General features: G+C 43.0%; 1 protein-coding gene across 1 annotated transcript in view; it reads left to right on the top strand.

Moving 5' to 3' along the window:
• The window catches only part of TCEANC2 (transcription elongation factor A N-terminal and central domain containing 2), a 34,673-nt gene extending 13,513 nt beyond the window's left edge, over positions 1-21,160 (top strand). The window contains exons 4-5 of the mRNA XM_045799487.2: positions 13,183-13,376; positions 20,116-21,160. Coding sequence (XP_045655443.1) covers positions 13,183-13,376; positions 20,116-20,304 — 383 coding nt within the window. The 3' untranslated portion in view covers positions 20,305-21,160. The remainder of the gene's footprint in view (positions 1-13,182; positions 13,377-20,115) is intronic.
• The last annotated feature ends 1,229 nt before the right edge of the window (positions 21,161-22,389 follow it).

Below are 22,389 nucleotides of genomic sequence, written 5' to 3' on the forward strand. Positions count from 1 at the left end.
CAAATTTAGCAGCTTAAGTATTTGTTATCTCACATAGTTTTTCTGAGGGTCAGGAATCTGGAAGCTGCTTATTTGGGTAGTTCTGGTTCACTGGTCTCTTAAGAGGTTACAATCGAGCCATTGGCTGGGGCTGTAGTCGTCTGAAAGTTTCCCCAGGGCTTGAGCATCTCAAAGTGGCTCACTCATAGGGCTGCTGGTAGGGGACCTCAGTTCCTCATCATGTGGGCGCCTCTCCTTATGGCTGCTCATGACAAACAAGTGATCCAAGAGAGAACAACCAAGATGGAGGCCACAGTGTCTTTCATAACCTAATCTTGGAAGTGGCATGCTGTCACTTCTGTCATATTTTCTTGGTCACACAGACCAACCCAGGTAGAATCTGGGGAGGGGGGGGGGCAACTGCATACGGGTTATGAATACCAAGAGGTAAGGATCGTTGGAGGTTATTAGTAGACTGGCTACTGTAGCACGTATTTCTTATATATTTTACTTCCTGGATCTGCAGATTTATGTTCATCTGTAGAAATTTTACAGCCATTATCTCATCAAAAGTGTCTCTCTCTTACCCTTGCTATTCCTTTATTTGGGGATTCTACAGTTAGAAGTATGTTAGACCTTTTATTTTCCAAACCCTTTAGCCTATCAGTCATCATCCTATCTCCTTATCTGACAGAATCAGAGGAAATTTCTTCAAATATATATCTTCCAAGTCATTAATTCTCTCTTCAGCTCATTCTGATCTGCTATTTAGCCCATTCATGGAGTTCTTTGTTTCAAAGCCATTTTACATTTTTGCAAGTTTCCCCCCCAAGTCTGTCTCTTTTCAATAGTATTTTTACTCTTTGTCATTGTGCCTTTTATTTCTTTATTTTTTTAAAGATTTTTTTATTTATTTGAGAGAGAGTGAAAGCCTGTGGGGGGGGGCAGGGAGAGGGGAAGAGAGAGAGACTTTGCAAGCAGACTCCCTGCTGAGTGCAGAGCCCAACACGGGCTTGATCCCAGGACCCTAAGCCAAAGTCAGACTCTTAACCCACTGAGACACCCAAGCTGCCCTGTACCTTTTATTTCTTTAAGTATTAATATATGGTTCTTCCGTATTTTTCATCTGACTATTCTAGTACTTATAGTCCTTGAGGATTTAAATCTTTGTTTCTTCTGACCGCCATGATGCTTGCCTTTCCATGTGCTTGTTGATTTTTAATTGTGAACTCATTTTTTCCCTTTTAATCAATGGGAATTCTGTGGGGTTAGGTTGGAGCTTCCCTCTAGAGGGGATTAACTTTTTTAGTTTCTGCCAGTAGTCAAGAACCACTTCTGACCTGCAATACTCTAGCACACCTTGCAAGGATCCCAGCTCAGTATCAGAGTCCCATGATTAGCTTTCCCACTTAACCAGTGGCCCAAAGTTAAGTGTTTTAGCAGCGTTGCTATTAACATCACCCCTTAGGATAACCCTATTCCTTTAGCTTCTGCTTACTTTTTTGGAGGAGGGAACGAGGTGACTGTTACCCAGAATCTAATTTATTGAAATGCAAGGGTAGCTTTAGTCCACCATGAAGCCTGAGATCTTAAGGATAATAGATGGTTGTTATTGAAGGGTTTTGAGTGGAGGAATGATGTATTCAGATTTGCATTTTAGAAAAATCTGTCTACCATGTGGGAGAAGTGTTGGAGAGAAGCAAACCTAGAGTCAGGAAGCCCAGTTAAGAAGCAATTAAAACATCTAGGTGAGAAATGAGAGTGGCCTGGATGGGATAATCATCATGGGGATGGAGCCGTGTGCTTGGAATCGAGAGATAAATGGAATAAAATCCAGAGGACATAGACATTGATTGGATGTTGGGAATGAACAGAAAGAAATGAAGCTTGAGGCTCAGGCGTCTAATATGGGCAAATTGGCGGATGGCGATACCACCTGCTACCATAGAGGTGTGAGGGGTAATAAGTTCAAGTTTAGACTTACTGTATTTGACGTACTGTGGGACATCCAAGAGGAAATGTCCAACAAGATGTTGGATGTATACGGCTGAAGCTAAGGAGAGACAGTAAATATATATTTGAGAGTCATTGTCAGCATATAGTTAGAAATTGAGGCACTAGAAATAGGTAAGCTTGTCCAGGGAGAATATATAAGAAAAGCTAAGAGCCAAGTCCCAAATCCTGAGGCACACCAATATTGAAGAGACTTGCAGAAGGGAACTGAGAAGGTGGGACCAGAGACGCAGAAGGGAAACAGGAGGGAATGCTGTCACGCAGTGGGAGGAAGTGGGGTATTTGCCGGGGGTGAGTGGGTGTGGGGGGGTGGCGGAGGTCAGCATGTCCATGGTTGTCAAAGGGCCAAATAAGTGAAATCTAGAAATCGCAAGTTGGATTTTACAAAGTAAGGTCATTAACGATTTTGGTAAGGACAGTTTCAAAGGCAAGGTTAGGAGCAGAAGCTTGAAGAGAGAGGAGGAGGTGAGGAAATGAAACTGACAGTAGACAACTCTTTCAAGAAGTTTTGTATTGAAAGAAAAGAGAGAGATAGCAATATCAGAAAGGGAATGTGGGATGAAAGAAAGGTCTGATTTTTTTTTTTTTTAAAGATTTTATTTATTTATTCGACAGAGATAGAGACAGCCAGCGAGAGAGGGAACACAAGCAGGGGGAGTGGGAGAGGAAGAAGCAGGCTCCCAGCAGAGGAGCCTGATGTGGGGCTCGATCCCACAACGCCCTGAGCCAAAGGCAGACGCTTAACCGCTGTGCCACCCAGGCGCCCCCAGGTCTGATTTTTGGAACAGGGAGATGCTAACCTGCTGAGTGACAGGCTCACAGAGGAACCTTGTCTGGGAGAATGGACCGGCCTCAGCAAGGGTTGACTGTGGAGGTGAGAGGGAATGAGGATGTCAACGTGCCTTTCTCTGTGTTGTCCTCTCCTCCAGCTCATTCTCTCTGCCTTCCGACCCTTTAATTGTCTGCCACCTTTTCCAGGCACCTGTTTCTCTTTTATAACCACATTCCTTTAAAAATGATTGATACTCACAACTCCCATTTCTACCCCTCCCACTCCTTCATTAAACCCTTTCTGTCCTGGCTTCTCCCACACCACTATTCTTCCCTCGCAGGACACAAGTGATTTCTTTCTATCCAAATCCAGTCGTCTTGTCTCATTTCTCATCTTCCCAGAACTGTGAACTTGAGAACACTGATTACTCTCTTTTCTGTTGACATAAATGGCACTGAACTTGTTCCCAATATTGTCTATTTTTTATATGTTTATTTCTTTTTTATGTTAATTTCTTTTTATATGTTTATTTCTCTCATACCCCTTATCTGAGTTTATTTTTTTATTATTTTTTAAAGGTTTTATTTATTCATTCGACAGAGATAGAGACAGCCAGCGAGAGAGGGAACACAAGCAGGTGGAGTGGGAGAGGAAGAAGCAGGCTCCCAGCAGAGGAGCCTGATGTGGGGCTCGATCCCACAACGCCGGGATCACGTCCTGAGCCGCGCTGTGCCACCCAGGCGCCCCCCTTTATCTGAGTTTATAATGACTCATTTATTTACTTCTTTGTTTTTTATTTGCTAACTAGCGACTCTAAGTCCGCAGGACGTTGCCCTTTTATTCACTAGTGTATTCAAACATTGGTGTGGCATATAGCAGCAGCTCTGGATATATTGGTCAAATCCGTGAAAATGACAAGGGCAAAGATTTTCTCCATGGCTCTTTCTAGCTTTATATATCCTGCTTCTTGCCTTTCTCTGTTTCCTCATTCTTGTCCCTTTCCCCTAACGGAGGGTGCTGTTCCATAAATCTCAGACCTCAGTCAGCTGCTTTAGAGTACCTAACCAGAGAGCTTGTCCCCTTCTCCAGTTTAACCGAGGTGACTTAATTCAGGTGACTCTTGGGTATGCATCGCCTGTCCTCATTAATTTTTGAATCTTAGACTTTTAGAAATGTTCTGATTTATATTCCTGCTACTTTCTTAAAGTCTTACTAATTTAATAGGTAAAAATAGCATCTTGTTTTCATTTGCTGCATAGAATGAATGGTTTCTTGTGTTTATTGGCACTTTGTCCTTTTTTTGTGACTTGTTTGTATGATTTGTCCATTTTCTGTTGAGATCTTATCATTTTTGTTACCTCTTTCTGAATGCTATAAAGTCAATGTCATAACACTTTTAAATCCATTTAGCTACTTCAGTTTATAAACAAAGAAACTCAGACCCAGAGAGATGAAGTGACTTATCCAGGGCCACTTAGTGAGGTTAGCACCAGAAGTGTAATGAGAGCCCAGGTCTCTTGGGGCGGGGTTCTTCTGATTAGCAGACAGACTGCCATTGTGCCCTGGACCCCGGCCATATGTGCCTTTATTTTATCAGAGCATTACCCTGGGTTCTGCCATCTGCTCAAACTCACCTCTTTTAAGTCTGAATGTAGTGCTTTTTCTTATGTACCCCAAATGGGAGTTTTCTCCTAGTATTCCCATTTTAGTCAATATCCCTAGGATTTTGCTCTGACATAAACTCTTCAGGTAGAAATGTCCGACAGGCAGCTGGAGCTGTGGGATTGAAGTGCAGATGAGAGATTTAAGACAAATGATACATATTTGGAAGTCATCCGCCCCGAAGCGTTTGCTTACAATCACCTCAGTGGTTGAATTCTCTGAGTAAAAGGTAAAAGAAAAGGCTAAAGGATTGACCTGAGAGAATGTGGGGGGCGGGGGAAGTGGGAGGAAGAAGAGGAGCCAGTGAAGAGACAGAGGGAGTGTAATTAAAGAGGAAGAGGGAGAGAGGCAGGGCAGTACAATGACATGCAGACCCAGGAGGAGAGTGTTTTAAGACGCAGGAGAAATGTGTGATCTCACTTTGCTCAAGTGGTCTGGGAAGTCAAGGGCTGGCTGGGCAAAAGCCTTTGGACCGGGCAGTGAATTAAGGCCTCTGTGACTAGATAGCTTTATTATAGAAGAAATAAGCAGGCAAGGGGTATGGTGTAGGGCAGTGGAATCAGGCCTCGCCCTCTTAACATGGTCAGCAAGCATGCCCCCCTTTTGCAATACTGTACATATGAATATTATGCGGAAAATTATATGTCCTATTGATCTGACTTCAGAGATGTCTTATTTTCATTTTTGATTGGTTAGCAACAGCAAAAAAACCCTATACTCACAAAGTACTTTCCCATCTATGATCTCATTTGATCCAGATAACAGTTTTGTGAGGGAAATGTTATGATTTTCTCCATTTTACCGGTGGGAAAACTGAGGTTTAGAGAGTTTGAAGTAGTTTGCCCTTGGTCAGAAAACCAAATAATAAGTAACAAAGCTCTGATGTACTTATACCATGCCGTGTCACCTCTTGAAACCTAAAGGTACACCTTTGTCCATGGTAAACTCTTGCTTGCCCTTCAAGACCCAGATGAAACCCAGTCTTCTATGTGAAGCTAAAAATGTTTGTTGAATGAATAAATGAGTTAGTGAGTGGGTGAATGAATGGGTTTCTGATTTAACTTGCTCAAGGCTGTGGAAGAAGTTAGTGGCAGGGACCTTTCAGATGGCCTTTTCTTTTCAAGTTGTCCCATAGATTGTCATTGCTTCAGCAATCTTGAATTACTTATAGATTCCTGTACTCATTTTCTATTGACTAATGCCCTGACAAATTGCCACAAAAATAGTGGCTTAAAACCTTGAAACACAGATTTATTATCTTACAGTTTTATAGGTCAGAAGACAGGTCTTGTCGGGCTGAAATCAAGGTGTTGGCAAGGCTGCATTCCTTCCTGGATACTCTAGGGAAGAATCTGTTTCCTTGCCTTTTCCAGTTTCTAGAAGCACCTGCATTCCATGGCTCATGGTTCCCTTCCTTCATCTGCAGAGCTGGCAGTGGTAGGTCGAATTCTTATATCTTATCTCTCCAACACAAGCCTTCTGTCTCTTCTTCTCTTAAAGACCTGTGTGATTAGATTGGGCCCACTTAGATAATTCAGGCTAATCTTCCCATCTCAGGGTCCTTAACCTTAATCTTGTCAAAGTGCCATTTTCCATGTAAGGTCACATATGCACAGATTCTGAGGATTGGGGCATGGACATTCTTGGGGATCATTATTTTGCTTACCACAACTCTTAAATTACACCATATGCTATTTCAGGTTCTGTCTTCTTCAGTGTGCTTCTTGTGTGAGTCCTGTCTTCCTGAAGCATTGTCAAGTCTCAAGACAAGAATTGCCTCTTTTCATGGTATTTCCTGGCCCTTTTGCCAGCTGAATTGACCCCTCTATCCTTTTGACCCTCCCTGGGGTTCCCCTTGAATACTGTCCTAGGATCCTGGACCTACCTGTAACACTTCCGTGTATTTTGTTTTGTTTAGGTGTCTTCTATGCTTAGACCTACCTGGAGCTCCTTGAGTGCAGGATTGTCTTGCTCAACATTCTATCCCAGGGTCTAGCACAGGCCTGGTACATACTTTGTATTTGGTAATATTTGTCAAATGAGCAAAAGACTGCTTCCTGCGGGGAATTCGTCCTGCCAGTGTGCTGGGACGCAGAAATCCCTACCCTTAAACCTACAGGACTTAGGTTTAAGGGTAGCTCTTGACTTAGATCATAAGACCAGCCAATGGCACTGCTTGCTTTAAAATTAAACTTCATGGAGCAAATAATGACTTTGCAGATCATTAACTTCCTTGATATCGCTACTGACCAACTTGTGACCTTGGGGAAAGGTCACAGAGCCTCATATTTTTTCATCTCAATCAGGAAGAGGTAGGACGGTGTGATCACCAAGGGCACAAGTATAGGGTTAAAGCATGGGCCCTGGAGCCACACTGCCTACGTTTGAAACCTGGTCTTACTTCTTACTTGCCATGTCCCTCAAGTCATTGAATTTCCAGTTCCTTGGGTTCCTTACCTGTAAAATGGGGAATCATAACAGCACCTACCTGTTCGGAGGCTTAAACGAGTTAAGGTAGGGAAAGCATTTAGCACGGTGGCTAACTGTCGTTTCCCTCTGTGATCTAAAATTTATTATTTCATCTTGTTTTGTTTTGTTTTTTCTCTAGAAGAGGGTTTCCTAGACCCCCTCTCTTCTGTTTTCCTGCCCTAGACTGACCGCCTTTCCTGCTATCACCTGCTTGCTGACAAATCCTGCATCCTCCTGGGGTCCCTTACAGTACTGCCCTTCCTGGGGGGCTTCACTGGTTTGGCAGCACCTCCTGACCAGTCTGGGTAGGGGTCCTCTGGGGCATCTGTGAGGTGACCCCACTGCCCTGGCCTGAGAGTTGAAGCCTTCTGCCCTTTGGCCATCTCTCGAGACCTGTACTCTTCTGATTTGGGAACAGCAAGAAGTTGAACAGCATTATCTCCACAGAGCTTTGTTGAACACTCCCCGCATGCCGGTCCCTAATAACAGAGAGGTACAGGGAATTAGGGGTTAAGTGTGAAGGCTCTGGAGTCGGGCTGTGTGTGTTCAGATCCTGGCTTAACACTTAGTAGCTATGAAATGTTGGGCAGGTTACTTTGCCGAGCTTCATTTTCTCATTTGTAAAAGGAGATATAACAATAGTATTTACTTCATTGTTATAAAAATTAAATGGCATAATTCACATACAATCTGGAGTAGTAAGCAGGAAGAATTCTTAACAATGGGTAAGAATTAGAAACTTTTCATTTAGATTCAGTTCTTTATAGTATAGTTCCATTATTTTGTTTGCAGTTGTGTGATTTTCCCAATCAACTGCATCCATATTCAAATGTTAGTACAAAAGCAATTTGAAAGCCAAATGTAAATGGTTTTTATTTAACTGTTTGATTCAGTTCAGCAAACATTTATTGATTGTTCTGTGCTAGGCGCCATGCCAGGAGCTGGGACTATAACTTGGAGTAAGGTATGGGGTTCTGCCCTCAAGGTGTTTATAGTTTAGAGGGGAAAGTGGTCATTTAAACATTCTAGGCAGAGGGAACAATGTGAGCTAAGGCACAGAAATGTAAGAAGGCCAGACAGCTTGACCTGAAACAAGGACTTGCAAGGTGTTCTCCATGACTAGAACGTAGTGTGTGAAGGCACAGGGGCAGAAGGGCTGGGGGTGACAAGGTGAGAGGTAAGGCCAAAGAGCTTCCAGGTCATCGAGAGCTTGAATGTTATACTTAGGAATTAATTTGAGGGCCGTGGAGAGAGCCATTGAAGGGCTTTTGGTAAGGGGGTAAGATTTAATTATGTATTTATTAGAGAGAGAGAGTGTGTGTGTGTGTGTGTGTTGGGGAGGGGCAGAGGGAGAGAATCTTCAAGCAGACTCCCCGCTGAGCATGGAGCCTGATCCCGGCTTGATTTCAGGACCCTGGGATCATGACCTGAGCCAAAACCAAGAGGCGGATGTTTAACTGCATGAGCCACCCAGGCGCCCCTCAAATTATGTTTTTCAAAGGTTATTTTGACTTGAGTAATGAGGATGAGTTGGAGAAGGCCAGACTGGCGACGAAGATCGGTTAGTACGTCTCTGCAGTAAACCTGCAGAGAGGTGGTGAGGACCTGAATTAGGGTAGCAGTGAGGAGGATGAGGAGGTGAGGAGGAAAAGGAAAAGATATAAAAAATGTTAAGGAGCCTGACATGATGGGTGAATGGTGGTGCCACTGTGTGACAAGAAGTACGGGAGGAGGGACTGAGGGGGATAATAATGAGTTCCATTCTCATTTTAGAAGTGTTGAGTTACTTAATCATGGGCAACAAACTGAGGGTTTCTTCAGATCAGGGGATGGGGTAACTGGGTGATGGGCATTCAGGAGGGTGCGTGATGTAATAATGAGCGCTGTGTGTTATATACAGCTGATGAAGCACTGAACTCTACCTCTGAAACTAATACACTATATGTTAACTAATCGAATTTAAATAATTTTTTAAAAAGTGTTGAGTGGAGGTACTTGCAAAAGAAGCAGGTAGAGGTGTCCGGTAGGGGACTGGATGTTTGGGTCTTGTGCTCAGTGAAAGCCTTAGGGCTAGAGATACATATTTGGGAGTCATCTGTTTGCAGGTGGTAGTTGGACCACAGGAGTGGGTACGATTACTCAGGGAGAGCAGGTGGAGAAAGAAGAGAAGAGGCCAAGGACAATGCCCCAGCTCGAGTTCACTGATAATTAAAGGTTAGGTAAGACATAGGCAGCCAGCAGAAGAGAGAGAAGGAACAGTAACGGGTGGTGTCTCAAAAAGCGGTGGAGGAGAGTATTTCGGAAGACAGAAAGCAGCGTCGGAGGGCACAGAGGGAACAAGGAACATCAGGATGGAGAAGACCCGCCGGTTTTGACCAGCAGAAGGACTCTGTTGGAGGGACCTCTGCATCTTCATTGCTTGCATACACAGCTGGATCAACAGTGTCCTTCTTGGAGAGAGAAAGGGATAAGAAGGGGAGCACGTGAAGGGAAGGATCTGTGTTCGGAGAAATCTGAACGCACCTGTGTCACAGCACAGCCGTGCTGTCGGGATTGCTGAGGGGTTGAGCCGGTGCACGCGACGGAGCCGAGTGGCACGGATGTGTGCAGCCCCACTGCTCAGAGGAGACCCCGGTTGATGATTTCGTTATCAATTCTTTAGACTTTTTTCTCTGCATACAAACAAATATATGTGCTTATATGTATACACAAATATAATTTTAAAAGTAAATATTGGCTCACACTGTGCGTGCCCTTCGGAGAACCTGAATAAAGTAATCATCTTTCCATGTTGCCACGTGTAGAGCTATCCCCGTCTTTTATGGCTGCAAAGTATTCATTGTTCGAGTGGACTATAATTTATTTAACAAATTGAGCCCTTCATGATGGACTTCCAGTTGTTTCTCGCCTCTCACTCTCACAGGCAGTACTGTAAGGGTATTTTTGTACACATCTCTGTGCCCGCTTTGGCAGGGGTCAGCATAGGTTACGTTCCGGGGCCTGTCTCTTGCTTGTATCTCTTTGTACTAATCTTTCTATCTTATAATATGGTACATTTCCCCCTTTCATTCACATTTCCTCCTAGATTTTAGTAAAAAGATGTTATTCTTCACGTGGGGTCTTATTCCACCAACATTTACTGCACACCGCCTCTCCCGACCCCACCTCCTGCCACTGTGTTCTCTGCTGGAGAGACAAAAATGAACATGTCACAGCTGTTGCCCTCCAGCTCTCTTTGGTGGGGAAGAGAGGTAGCTGATCAGATCATTACAACTAATTGTAACAATTATTGTGAGGAACAGAAGCACGAGGTGCTAAGGAAGCTCAGAGGAGGAGAGGCACTGACCCGGGGCGGGGGGGGTATTAAGGAGGACTTGCTGGAGTAGGGGACTCCTAAACTGAGTCTTAAAGGCCGAATGGAAACTAAGTGGATAAAGAGGGAAGCAAGGGTATTCTAGGCAGACAGAATGTTCATTGGAAAGTAGGTGGGAGGGGACAGATGGTGAAGGGACTTGTGTGACAAGATACGAGTTTGGGTACAGCACTGAAAGATTTCCATGGAAGAGTGAAATGGTCAGATTTATGTTTTAGAAAAAATATCTCTAAAACAGGAAATAATTAAGTTTTAAAAAGGCCACTCTGGCTGCAATGTGGGAGATGCCATTAAGGGGTTCCAGACTTTGGCAGAGAGGCCAGTCAGGGCTGTTGGAGTCAACTGGAGGCAACATGCCCAAATGTTAATTAACATTAACATACATGTTAATGTGTTGTTAAGTGGTTTATGGTTTTTACTCATGTTAGCAGGCTTTTTCCCTACTGTATTCAGACTGGTTATTGCAGACGTAAGAAATCGATTGATTTTTTAAAAAATATATCTCGTATTTCTCTACTTTCTGTTGTTGTTTTTTTTTAAGATTTTATTTGTTTATTTGACAGAGAGAGACAGCCAGCGAGAGAGGGAACACAAGCAGGGGGAGTGGGAGAGGAAGAAGCAGGCTCCTAGCAGAGAAGCCTGATGTGGGGCTGGATCCCAGAACGCTGGGATCACACCCTGAGCCTAAGGCAGCCGCTTAACGACTACGCCACCCAGGCGCCCTTCTACTTTTTAAGTTTTTAATTCCAAGTGTTTAGTTGATTTCTTTGGCTTTTCTATGTAATTGTTTTTGTCTGAGTACTTTTGCATATTTATATATTTGATCCTTTCCCTCTTTTTCCATTTTTATTATGCAAATCGCAAACACGCATAAAAATAAAATAACAGGGGGCGCCTGGGTGGCACAGCGGTTAAGCTTCTGCCTTCCGCTCAGGGCGTGATCCTGGCGTTGTGGGATCGAGCCCCACATCAGGCTCTTCCTCTATGAGCCTGCTTCTTCCTCTCCCACTCCCCCTGCTTGTGTTCCCTCTCTCGCTGGCTGTCTCTATCTCTGTCGAATAAATAAATAAAATCTTAAAAAAAATAAAAAAAATAATAAATAATAAATAAATAAATAAATAAATAAATAAATAAAATAACAGAACACACCCCCTTATGCCCTTCACCCAGATTCAGTAACTATTAAGATTTGGTCCCACTTACTTCATCTTTCCCATTTTTGTGTTTTTGTGCTGTTGCTTAAGTATTTCAAAGCAGAATTCCAGCCATCTTATTATTTCAGCTCTACATACTTCAGTATGCATCTCTAAAAATAGATATTTTCTTACATAACAACAGTGCCATTATCATTCTTAACAAACAGTAATTTCTTGGTATAATTTAATATCTAGTGTAATGCATATCCTTTGTTTATCTCAAAATCTCTTTTAATGGTTGATTTGTTGGAGTGAGGATTGGAATCACACGTCGCATTTGGTAGTTTGAACTCAAAAGACTATTAATCTATAGCAGTCCATACCTTACTCCCTTTCAAAAAAAAAAAAGCCATCAACAAATGAATAAAGAAATGAAAAACAGGGGCGCCTGGGTGGCACAGCGGTTAAGCGTCTGCCTTCGGCTCAGGGCGTGATCCCGGTGTTGTGGGATCGAGCCCCACATCAGGCTCCTCTGCTGTGAGCCTGCTTCTTCCTCTCCCACTCCCTCTGCTTGTGTTCCCTCTCTCGCTGGCTGTCTCTATCGCTGTCAAATTAATAAATAAAATCTTAAAAAAAAAAAAAAGAAATGAAAAACAAAATCAGAACCTATAAACACAAGAGTGTAAACTGAGGGCTTCCAGAGAGGGAAGGGGAGTGGGGGCTGGGCAAAATGGGTGAAAGGAAGAGGGAGGTACAGGCTTCCGTTACAGAAGGATAAGTCACGGAAATAGAAGACATACAGTCAATGGGATTGTCATAGCGTTGTATGGTGACAGATGGTAGCCACACGTGTGAGCAGAGCATAATGTAAAACCTTGTCGAATCACTATGTTATACACCTGAAACTAATGTAACATTGTGTGTCAACTACACTCAAATAAAAAACTTAATTATAAAAGAAAATTTTTTAAAAATGCCAGTGAATATTGAAGAAATCAGGTCTGTGTTCCTTTACAGCGTCTCGCTTTCTGGATGTATCTTTTTCCTTATACTATAATTTAACTCATTCCTCTGTGTCATAGTTTTACAAACTGGAGGTTAGCTTTGAGTGACTGGTGGGATTCTGGTTCCTCATTTTCTTTGGGAGGTGGGTGCAAGACTATTCATGGGTAGGGCTGTGAAGCGCCACCTCTACCTGAGAGCCCCACTCTTAGGGGTGCTAACTTCGATTGGTGGTTCAGGTGATGACAGCTCATCCCTGCATTATAAATTTCTCCATCAACCTTTCATTGAATGAGTTCATCCACTGATCCTTGTCACCCGAATGAATTATTTCATCGTGGGCTACAAAATGTTTAAAAATTCTGTCAATCTTTTCATACTTATTAGCTGAATAAAGAACGTTCCCTCAAGAAGTAGGGCTATTTGGTTGTTCTGAAATATAACATGTACCAAAAAGACAAGATAAATGCCTAATTCATTTTCTTTTATTGCATTTTTTGAATGAAGGAGTTGGTACTTTAATTGTTCCATTTTTAAGTATCTATTGATCCTGCTTCTATTTTATGACTTACTGCATTGGCTAGTCCAGCAATTCTCCCGCTGTGATTATCGGGTTATCTTAGCCTTTGAGAAACGGGTCTTCATTTTCACAAGAGCCTTTACATCCTCAGGTATGTGAATGACTTGCTACGGGCCGCACGTCAGCCCATCTAGTCCTGTTCTTTTCAGAAGCAAACAGAACCACCTTTCCTTTGGTTTCTCCATCCTTGTTCCAGGTCACACCGTGAGCAAACTACGTCAGCACTCAGACCCGGAAGTGGCTTGTCTGGCTGGAGAAGTTGACACTGAGTGGAGAACTTTCCTCGAAAAACATTTAAACAGACCTTCTATTGAAGTGCGAAGTGACCCCAAAACTGAGACACTCAGGAAAAATGCTCAGAAGTTACTCTCGGAAGCCTTGGAATTAGAGGTAATGTCCTGGTTGGAATGTGATTCTCACAGCTAAATGAGCCTCACATTTTCATCAATCTTTCGTAGTCGTAGTGCAACAGCTTTATGCTAACTGGATTTTTTTTAAGCATTCTGGATTTGTGAGCATTCTGGGAGATAGTAGTGTAGAAACATGGCAGGCTTTGGAGCAAGACCTGGATTAAAACCCTGGCTCTAGTACATACTGGTTGTGTCTTTTAGGCAAACCCCTGAGCATTTCTGAGACTTGATTTTTTTATCTGTAAAGTGAGTATTATAATTCCTACCACCTATAATTATTGGAAAGATTAAATGAAACATTTATACAAAGGAATAGTAGAGTATGTGGTGATTAGAGGTCACTTAATGAGTGTTGGTTCCTTCCTGTTTGAAATTCTTCCCTTTCCCACCGAAACAAAAACTCTGGCATGGCCTGTGCTATGGGATATCAGTGGCAAAATAAAAAGTGTCTATTGGAAAGACTCTACTCCCCCATTTTTGGGCAATGCTCATACCTTTAGTTCCAAGGCATATAATCAATTGGCTAGACGTAGTCTTCACAGCTCACACACAGTTCAGATGTTAATGGTTTGAGGTACATGCGCTTAGAATAAGGATTTTAGCTCATTAACAATGATATTAATCATCATAAACAAATCTTATAGGTCAGTTAATAATCTAGAAAAATCAGACATAACATTCATATTTTTTTCTCTTCTTCAGGTATCCCTATTAAAGTATCCTTAAGGAATAATTTAATATTATTAACAAAAAAAACAATTTCAAAAGTCTAGGTTTAAATGCTAGAACTGTCACCGTATTCTCTGGAAAAATATTTTAACCTTTCTATCTCAGGCATCTACAAAAGAAAGGTAAATAGACTTGTGGTATGTTATTTACTTTTTTAAAATAGAGTTTTGTGTTTTTTTAATACAAACTTATGCTAGAAAATGAGAAAATATAGAAAGGAAAAGCAAAATCACCATTGAACCTACAACCAGATATAATCTTGTTAACATTTTGGTGCATTTCCTATTTGTTAAGTTATTATAGCTCTTTAAATGAATATTGGGCAAGTTAATGATTATACTGTATTTATTAAGAGCTAATCATATGCCAAATGTTCCATAAGATGCTTTTATCGATTATTTAAATAATTGCAGAAAATTGACAATTATTCACATTTGTGTAAATAATACATTTATTTTTTGTCTCGACCAATATCGGGGTCATTTTGTATATCCTTTTCTATATATATTTATTTTTCATATTTATAATTTTAATGTCTGTTTGATAGTTCAGTGAATTAATATGCTCTAAGTTTGCTTAACTTTTCCTAAAGGAAGCTTTAATATGACTCTTAAACCCTTGGAAGAAAGGAAAAAATGTAAAGATTGTAAGCCTCATTTTCCAGAGTATCGATTAGCCAACAAGATTTGCTATTTAATATTTTACATAAAGTTTATTTTTAAAATAAGGCAAAATTATTGCAGAAACATAGAGTGTATAATACGTAGTTAATGTGGTGGTAAATACCAGTTCCCTGTGGTATCTTTTTAAGTAAATGATAGTAACGAAGCTATGCTTGTAAGGATTAACAAGCAGTTTGCCTGCTATATTAAACTCCATAATAATTATCCTTTTAGTTTATCCATTAATTATCCTTTAAATGGCACATCAAGTGGTAAGCACTCAAGTGTTACAAAGCAAAGTTAAAAAAGTGATACATTCGTTAGTGCTTTCCAGTGTAATTGGAAAAAATATCAGATTAAGCATAGTTGAATGGTTTTGTTCCTAAAGAATAAGTTTTTAAAATTAAAAATGTGCATCTTACCATCTTCCTTGGCCAAAAAAAAATCAGTCTGTTTCCCTTGCATAAACAGCATTTGATAGTACTTTTATCGGTTTGGTATGTCAGGGAATATAAATATAAACACTTTTATATAAGGTGAACTCCTAGCACCTATCATCGTCTGAAACATTTCCATGTTAGGGTAAATCAATGAGCCATCTCATCCGGTGTCTGGTCTTTGACAGTAACCAATGTTGAGTGCGTTCAAATCAGACATCAGATCTCCAGAAATGTACTTTATCAGGCAGGAGTAAGCCATTGGGTAAGTTACCGGCCCAATGACTAAAAAGCCTTTACAACTTAATCCTAGCATGTGTTTTTGCAAATTCATGCATTATATTTTTGTGGAAAAAAATATTTCCATGCTGTTTGTTTTGGTCATATCCTTTAGTAGTGAAAGCCACAGATGAATGTACACACACAGCCAAAAGTGCGTCTCTTTATTACTCTATACAGGTCTTGCTTTCCAGATGTATGCGTTGTTTCCTTGTTCTTGGAATAATGGGATAGATGAATAAAAACTCCACTTTTGAGACCCATGCTCCATTCCCCTTTACTTTTTCTCCCTTCCGGATCTTCTTTGTTCTTCCCTGTCTTTTAGATCTTTCCTCATATGAACGTCCCCTGTGGTGTCATTCTCTTACTTCCCCTTCCTCATTATCCACTCTCCTTCCTACCTCACGGCCTGTGATCATTTTCCTATTATGTCATTAAAAAAAATGAACCTGATTCTCAAAGTGAGCCTGTATCATTAAGAGTTATGAAACACTGGCTGGTTGGCCCAGTTGGTTGTCAGATGGTGCTAATGAGATCCAGGTCAGGGGTACGTCCCCATATGGGACTGTTAGTTTTCTCTTTGTTTAATGGCCTCAGACTGCACCTCTGGCTTTGACCAGCTCTCTCATAAATGTATTCGAGTGGTCAAAAAGGAGTGTGGGTAGATTTGTACAAATCCAATCACGCTATTGGAAAACTCATACAAAGTTCGCTTCCAGTGGATATTCAATTCCACAAATGTTTGGTACTACTGCTGCTGGTGCTGGGGAGAATATAAACATAAATGAGTCGCATTCCCTGGGCTTAAGAAAGCTTCCTATCTCCTGGCTGAGAGCCTGTGAGTGACTGACTAAATATAAGGCAGGCTGAAAATACGTCTGAAATAGTAGTACTAGCTAGTGGTACAGACACACAAAGGACAGAACGGTGAGATCTGATGAGGCAATCTGGGAAGGTTTCACAGAAGAGACGACAGTCGAATTGGCCTTTGTAACAGGTAGGATTTTCCAAGCCAGAAAATACATATTAAAATAGAAACATTGTATTTCAAATCTTATCTGTTATGTACAGAATGTTACCAAAAGAGCAGGAAAGCAGGGGTGTACATGGGGAAGAAGGATACCCGCTTAACAAAACACTTACTGAGCACCTGCTATGTGCCCGTACCGATGCTAGGCATCAGGAATTCAGAAATGAATCCAATATGGTAACAGCCGTCAAGGGGCTCTAGTCTTCTGAGGGAGATTGGCAACTAAATAGTCACAGACAATGTGGGAAGCTCTGCACTTGAGGTAAACACATGAAGAAGACCTTACCTTGCTTTTAAAGAGCTTATAGCTGTGGCAGACATCGCTAATTGGTTATGGCGCCATTTCCCACTGGGTCCAGAATCCTTGAGGAAAGACAGCTCTAGGTGCTCTAGGTGGTCACGTTTTATATCTTCCCCAGCTACAGCCAGTCCACGATCGGACAGCTGAATCACACACAGTTAACCTACAGGTACAATTGGATAAGCAAGGCAGATCAGATGCTGTATCTCGGAGAACTGAGAACTAGGAAATAGCAAGGAAACAACAGTGGGAGCGTTGAAGCAGAAGGGGTGTTGGAGAACCTGTGAGGGAGCAGAAGCTGGCTAGAGAGGCGTAGCACAGGGGGAGAGAGAATAAGGCGGTTAGAACTGGTAGTGAGTAAGGCAAATGGAGAGGAGCAAGAACGTGTGAGAAAGAGACCAGACAGATCTTGAGACACACAAGAGAAAGGCTGTGGTCGCTAAATAAATCCCTGCGTTTCTTGTTCCCATTCCCATTCATACAGATGTATCCCATTGCTGCTCCCGTGCCCACTCATATGAATGTATCTCACAGCAAAACTTCTTTTTCTCAAGGTCTCAGTGAGATTCTGGTCCTTTCACCCAAAAGGACTTACCTGAATCACCAGGTTAGGACCCACTGGAAAGGACTCAACAACTTAGGTAGGTTTGAAATATCTAAAGGCAGTTATAAGATAGTTCACTTCGTGCAGCGAACTTGGCGTACACGTGGGTATGTGATGAATTATTCTCCCTTATGATTTACATTGTACTACTACTGATGTTTTTCCTCATTGTGCTTGGCCTTCATTTAACAAGAGGCGTGCATGAGAATTGTTAGGTGCCTGCTTCCTTTTCGCATCACGTCGCTGGTACAGCACCCACCCCCTGCCCCACTGCTATCTACCTACGTGCCGTCTCCTCTCTCGATTGTGAGTTTCCGGATAGCAGGGGGGTCGGGTCTTTTCCGCTCAGTGTCTCCAATACCCAGATCAGGCCAGACTCAGAGTAGCGACTCAGTAGCTGTTTGCTGAATGAAGTATGGATGATATCCAGTTATGTGAATTCCAAGGTATTCTCAAAGTTCTTTTTTTTATGTGGACTACAGTTTGATGGAATGGCCATGACGTATTTTGGCAAATGCACACATACCCTTCTCCCTCCACAACCACTGTCCTAAAAAAGAAAAAAAAAAAAGAAAAAGAAAAATTAAGACTTTCTCTTGTCTGTTGCATTAAGCGAATCTGACCATCCTCCCCCTGGGATGAGGGGCCTCTCTGGCAGCGTTGCTGGACGGTGGGCCGACAGCCAGCCACCCTTCCCGCCTCCTAAAGTAGTCGGGTACCAGGGCTGCCTCAGGTGGGGGGCTAGTTCAGTGCCCAACCAGGAGGCCATGAAAGGCTCAAGGAATCTGGGTTCTGGAGAACCGTGGTACCAAGTGCACTCACTCCAGCACAAGCCTTGGAGATAGTCGGTCATCAGGATCACAGACTTCCCTGATCTTTTTGTCTGCTACACATAGGCAGAGGTCTGGGCCGAGATAGTCGTTCTCCCTGTCTCTCTCTTTCTCTGTCTCAGTCCTGTTCGACATTCTGCCAGGTCCTTCCTTCTTCCAACTTCCTTTTCTCTGTTTGTTTTGGTCTGTTGGTCTCTCTCTTGTGTGAGGACACTTTATCAAATATCAGGTGTTCCTTTTTTATTTTTGGTACATTGTTTCTTAAACTTTCCTTTTGAATGGAAGTATAGTACATATGTAGGAAAGTGCACAGAAGATAGACATAGAGCTCAGTGAATTTCTCACAAGCAAACACCCCTCACCTGGCCAGGGAGGTCTCGGGTCACACAGCATTCCCTCCCGAAGCCAGCTGCTGCCCTCCTGGGCTGGGGCCCTGTGCCGTAGCTCTGCGCCCCAGCGCTTATTCCTGTCCCCTTTCCTAGTACTCAGTAACTTAGAATCCTCTTCTCTACCTTTCTCCAAGAGGGGTGTGCTCTCCATGGAGTCAAGGACCGTCGGCCTTGTTCACTGCTTCTTCCTTAGCCCACGCACAGCGCCTGGCACGTACTAAGTGCTGAATAAGTATTTGAATGAGTGGCGGGGTAAGGAGGGAAGGGAAGAAAGCAAGTGAGAAAGAGAAATTTGTTTCCTGTTTTCAAGGAACTCACTATCAGGGAAGACAAACTTAGAAAATTGATCATTATAATATATTATGAAAATCTCTAAGGGAAGCTGAGGACATTGTGGCCACCCCAGGAAGAATTTTCAGTCCTTTGAGCTAGGATTAGCTTTTTTTGCTTTTTGGTTTTTAGCTGCTTTGACATGCAAATAGGAATGTGTTTCCTGGGAAAAGTGGACCTTGCTGAGGAAGCATGTACATGGGCCGAGGCCCAGTGGTACGTGAAAGCTTCTTAGCTCGCTCAGGCTGGGCTGCGGTCAGAACTGGCAAGATGAGTAGTGGGAAGAGGGTGGTGAGGGGGCTGCCTGACCAGCAGCCCAGTCTGGCCTGGATCCTGACCCTGGACAAGGACCGAGAGCTGTGCTGCTCTGATGAGGTCTGTGACCTGAGGAGGGCTTGGGCCTGAGCCGGACCAGCCTGGAACCACCGCAGGTCCCATCCTCCAGGCCTGCTCTGCTCAGCTGGCCCTGCAGAGGTCTCTTCGGACTCAACTGGTATCTCCGAATGTAAGGGGGCAGTTAATACGGTGACAGGAGAGGAGCATGAACTTTGGGGTCAGGGGCGCCGGGTCAGAGTCCCGGCTCTGCCTCTTAGCTGTAAGACCTTGAACCTTTCTTTACCCTTGAACCCATTTCCTCATCTAGAAATGAGGTGACAGGAGTTGTGAGCATTAAACGTGAAAAGTGATTTATAATCTGCTCTACACGCATATCAAGGCCCAGACCCCGTGTTTCTGAAATGCTGTAAGGGGTTAAAAGGCACTTTAAAAACAAACCAAAAAAAGCATAAACTGTTACACTGATTTATTATCCTAGGTCTTGGTTTCCTGGTTGGTAAAGTACAGGGCCCAGTACCCGTTGCTTAGTTCAGGCCAGTTTCCTGTTATAATGGCAAATATTACCACCCGGCAGGGGTTGTGAATGAGGTCCCTGTCACAAAGCACATGGCCTTGTTCCTTAATTGCTAGGGTGGAATTAATTTGCTCTTCCTGTTTCTCTTGTGACAGGAAGTAGATGTCCTTGAATTTCAGTTGATTAATGGAGGCCTCTGAGCAGACTGCTCCAGCCTCTCTTGCTTTTAATCCTTATGCAATGCAAGGCCCTAATTTGATAATTTTGCTGTTTTTTAGATGGATCACCTACTGGTTGAAAATATTGAGCGGGAAACGTTTCATCTCTGCTCCCGCCTCATTAACGGGCCATACCGACGGACGGTGAGAGCCTTGGTCTTCACATTAAAGCACCGAGCTGAGATCCGGGCTCAGGTGAAGAACGGCTCGCTGCCGGTCGGCACGTTTGTACAGAACCACAAAAAATGACCTGAGGATGATTCCAGCGCGGGGCTGGGCAGAAAGCAAAACGGGGCCCGCTCTCTGCCATTCAAAGACTCTTTTGAGTTTGGGTGACGGCTGCTGCTGGTGGTGCTGAGTTTTCCCATGGTGCTGTCCCTTCAGACGGAGGATGCGGGGAGCCCCGCGAGCCAGGCCCGCAGGAGAGGCGTCATTTGCTGTCGTGCACTTGTGCCGCCTAACGGGACGCGGCCGGCTGTCACTAGGAAGCACAGTACGGTTGCCATCACCCAGCCCAGTGAAAGGGTGACGGATTCCACTGGGAGTGTGCCAAGGACACCTCTAAACTCCCCCATGTCAGGCAGATGAAGTGACTACTTGATTTCGCCACCCTGCAGGTAACCGAAACTCAATTACCACGGCTGCTCGCTCAGTCCCGTCCCCCTGAGTTTAGACAGCTCCGGTGCCTCTCAGAACTCCCCTGTCTGTTCTCTTTTCTCTACCCCAGGGGTGAGCCTGCTGGAGCCAGCCAACTACCCCTTCTTTCCAGAACTCACTTATCTGAACATTGCAGCTCTCCCTGGAAGACCTTCTGCAGTGGTCTCCGGAGCCCCCATGCTGAGGCTTCTAATGAGGAGCTGGCCTGAAGCCTCCCCACCCCTTGGGGTTTATTTGAATACGCTGGCTCTTGGTTTAGGGCTCTGTAGAAGATACATAATGAAATTTCTCTTGAAATGAATTACCATAGTAGAAAAAAATACATCTGTATTCTAAAATGAAATGCCACTGTATAGGCCTGCTTGAACAATTACGTAAATGGTATTTGCTCTTTTAAAGTAATAATAAACTGGAACTTTTTTTTTTTTTTTTTTTGCCTAAAACAGAAGATGTGGCCTGTTCATTGAAAAGTGTTCGGGGTTGAGAAAGGGGACAGTTGGGGAAAATAGAGAATGATTGGACAAGAATTTGAGGGCAATAGCAAGACCCAAGGAAGGCTTTTTAGTTTAGGGGAGACTAGAGCATGTTTATTATCTGAAAAGAAGGAGCCAAAAGAATGGGGGAAATTAAAATTAAAAAAAAAAAAAGGGTTAAAAAGCAAGGACAAAAGGGAGGGACCTAACGTCATCTGCCTTCTAAGTGCTGGATATCTTTCCTGAGATAACTTATTAGCATTGACATTGATCTTTATGTAGTGTTTTAAAAATCCTGTGTGATCTTCTCATCTGTTGTATTTATAAGTATTATTTCAGTTTTTTAGACTTCTTCATTTATTTAGCAGCTACTTAACCGAGCACCATTCCTCGGGGCACAGTGGATACCGGACAGTAGCCACGAAGGAGACCCTGAGGCTCACCAAGCAGAAGTATCTTGTTCAGCTCCGCACTGCTCATCACTCTTGGAGCTAGAATAATAACTGAGCCCTTAACCATGTGCTCAGCACCGTGGGAGACATTTAAAAAAATTAATAATACTAATACCTAATTAAAGATGAGGGAAGTGAGGCTCAGAAGGTTTAGTAACTTATTCAAGGTCACACAGATGGTGAGTGGCATATTTACGATTCAAAACTCAAGTCTGTTTGATGCATACAGTCTTCCTGGTCGATTTCATCCATTCACGCTTGTAGGCATTGTATACATGCTGATGACACTCCAGTTTGTATCTTCAGCCCAGACCTGCCCCCTGAGTTTCAGACAATGTCTCCTAGATGTCTCATGGGCATCTCAAATGTGACCTGTCTTCTTCCACTTGGCAATGCTGACACTTTAGCTAGAAACCTAGGGGTCACCCTAGGCTCCTCATTGCCCTTCCCCAAACCAACCCAACCAAGTCCTGATGGTGTCACTTCTCACTTAGATTTAGAATCTCTTGTCTCTTCTCCATTTCTAGTACAACTTCAGGACTCTATCCTCTCTTGTCCAGATGACCACATGGCCTCCTAACTGGTCCTTCTGCCTCCAGTCTTCACACCTTCAAACTGACTTCTCTATGCCAGAGACAAAGTGACATATCGAAACCAGAAAGCCCATTGTGTCACCCCCCACTCTGAGCATTTTCACATGTTTTCTAGCTCTAGAATACTACTACCTAATTCCCTTCCCTGTCCCTACCTTA

Source organism: Ursus americanus, chromosome 12 (genome assembly GCF_024610735.1).
Source record: "Ursus americanus isolate L20-20 chromosome 12, mUrsAme1.1.p, whole genome shotgun sequence".
Classification (NCBI taxonomy): domain Eukaryota; kingdom Metazoa; phylum Chordata; class Mammalia; order Carnivora; family Ursidae; genus Ursus; species Ursus americanus.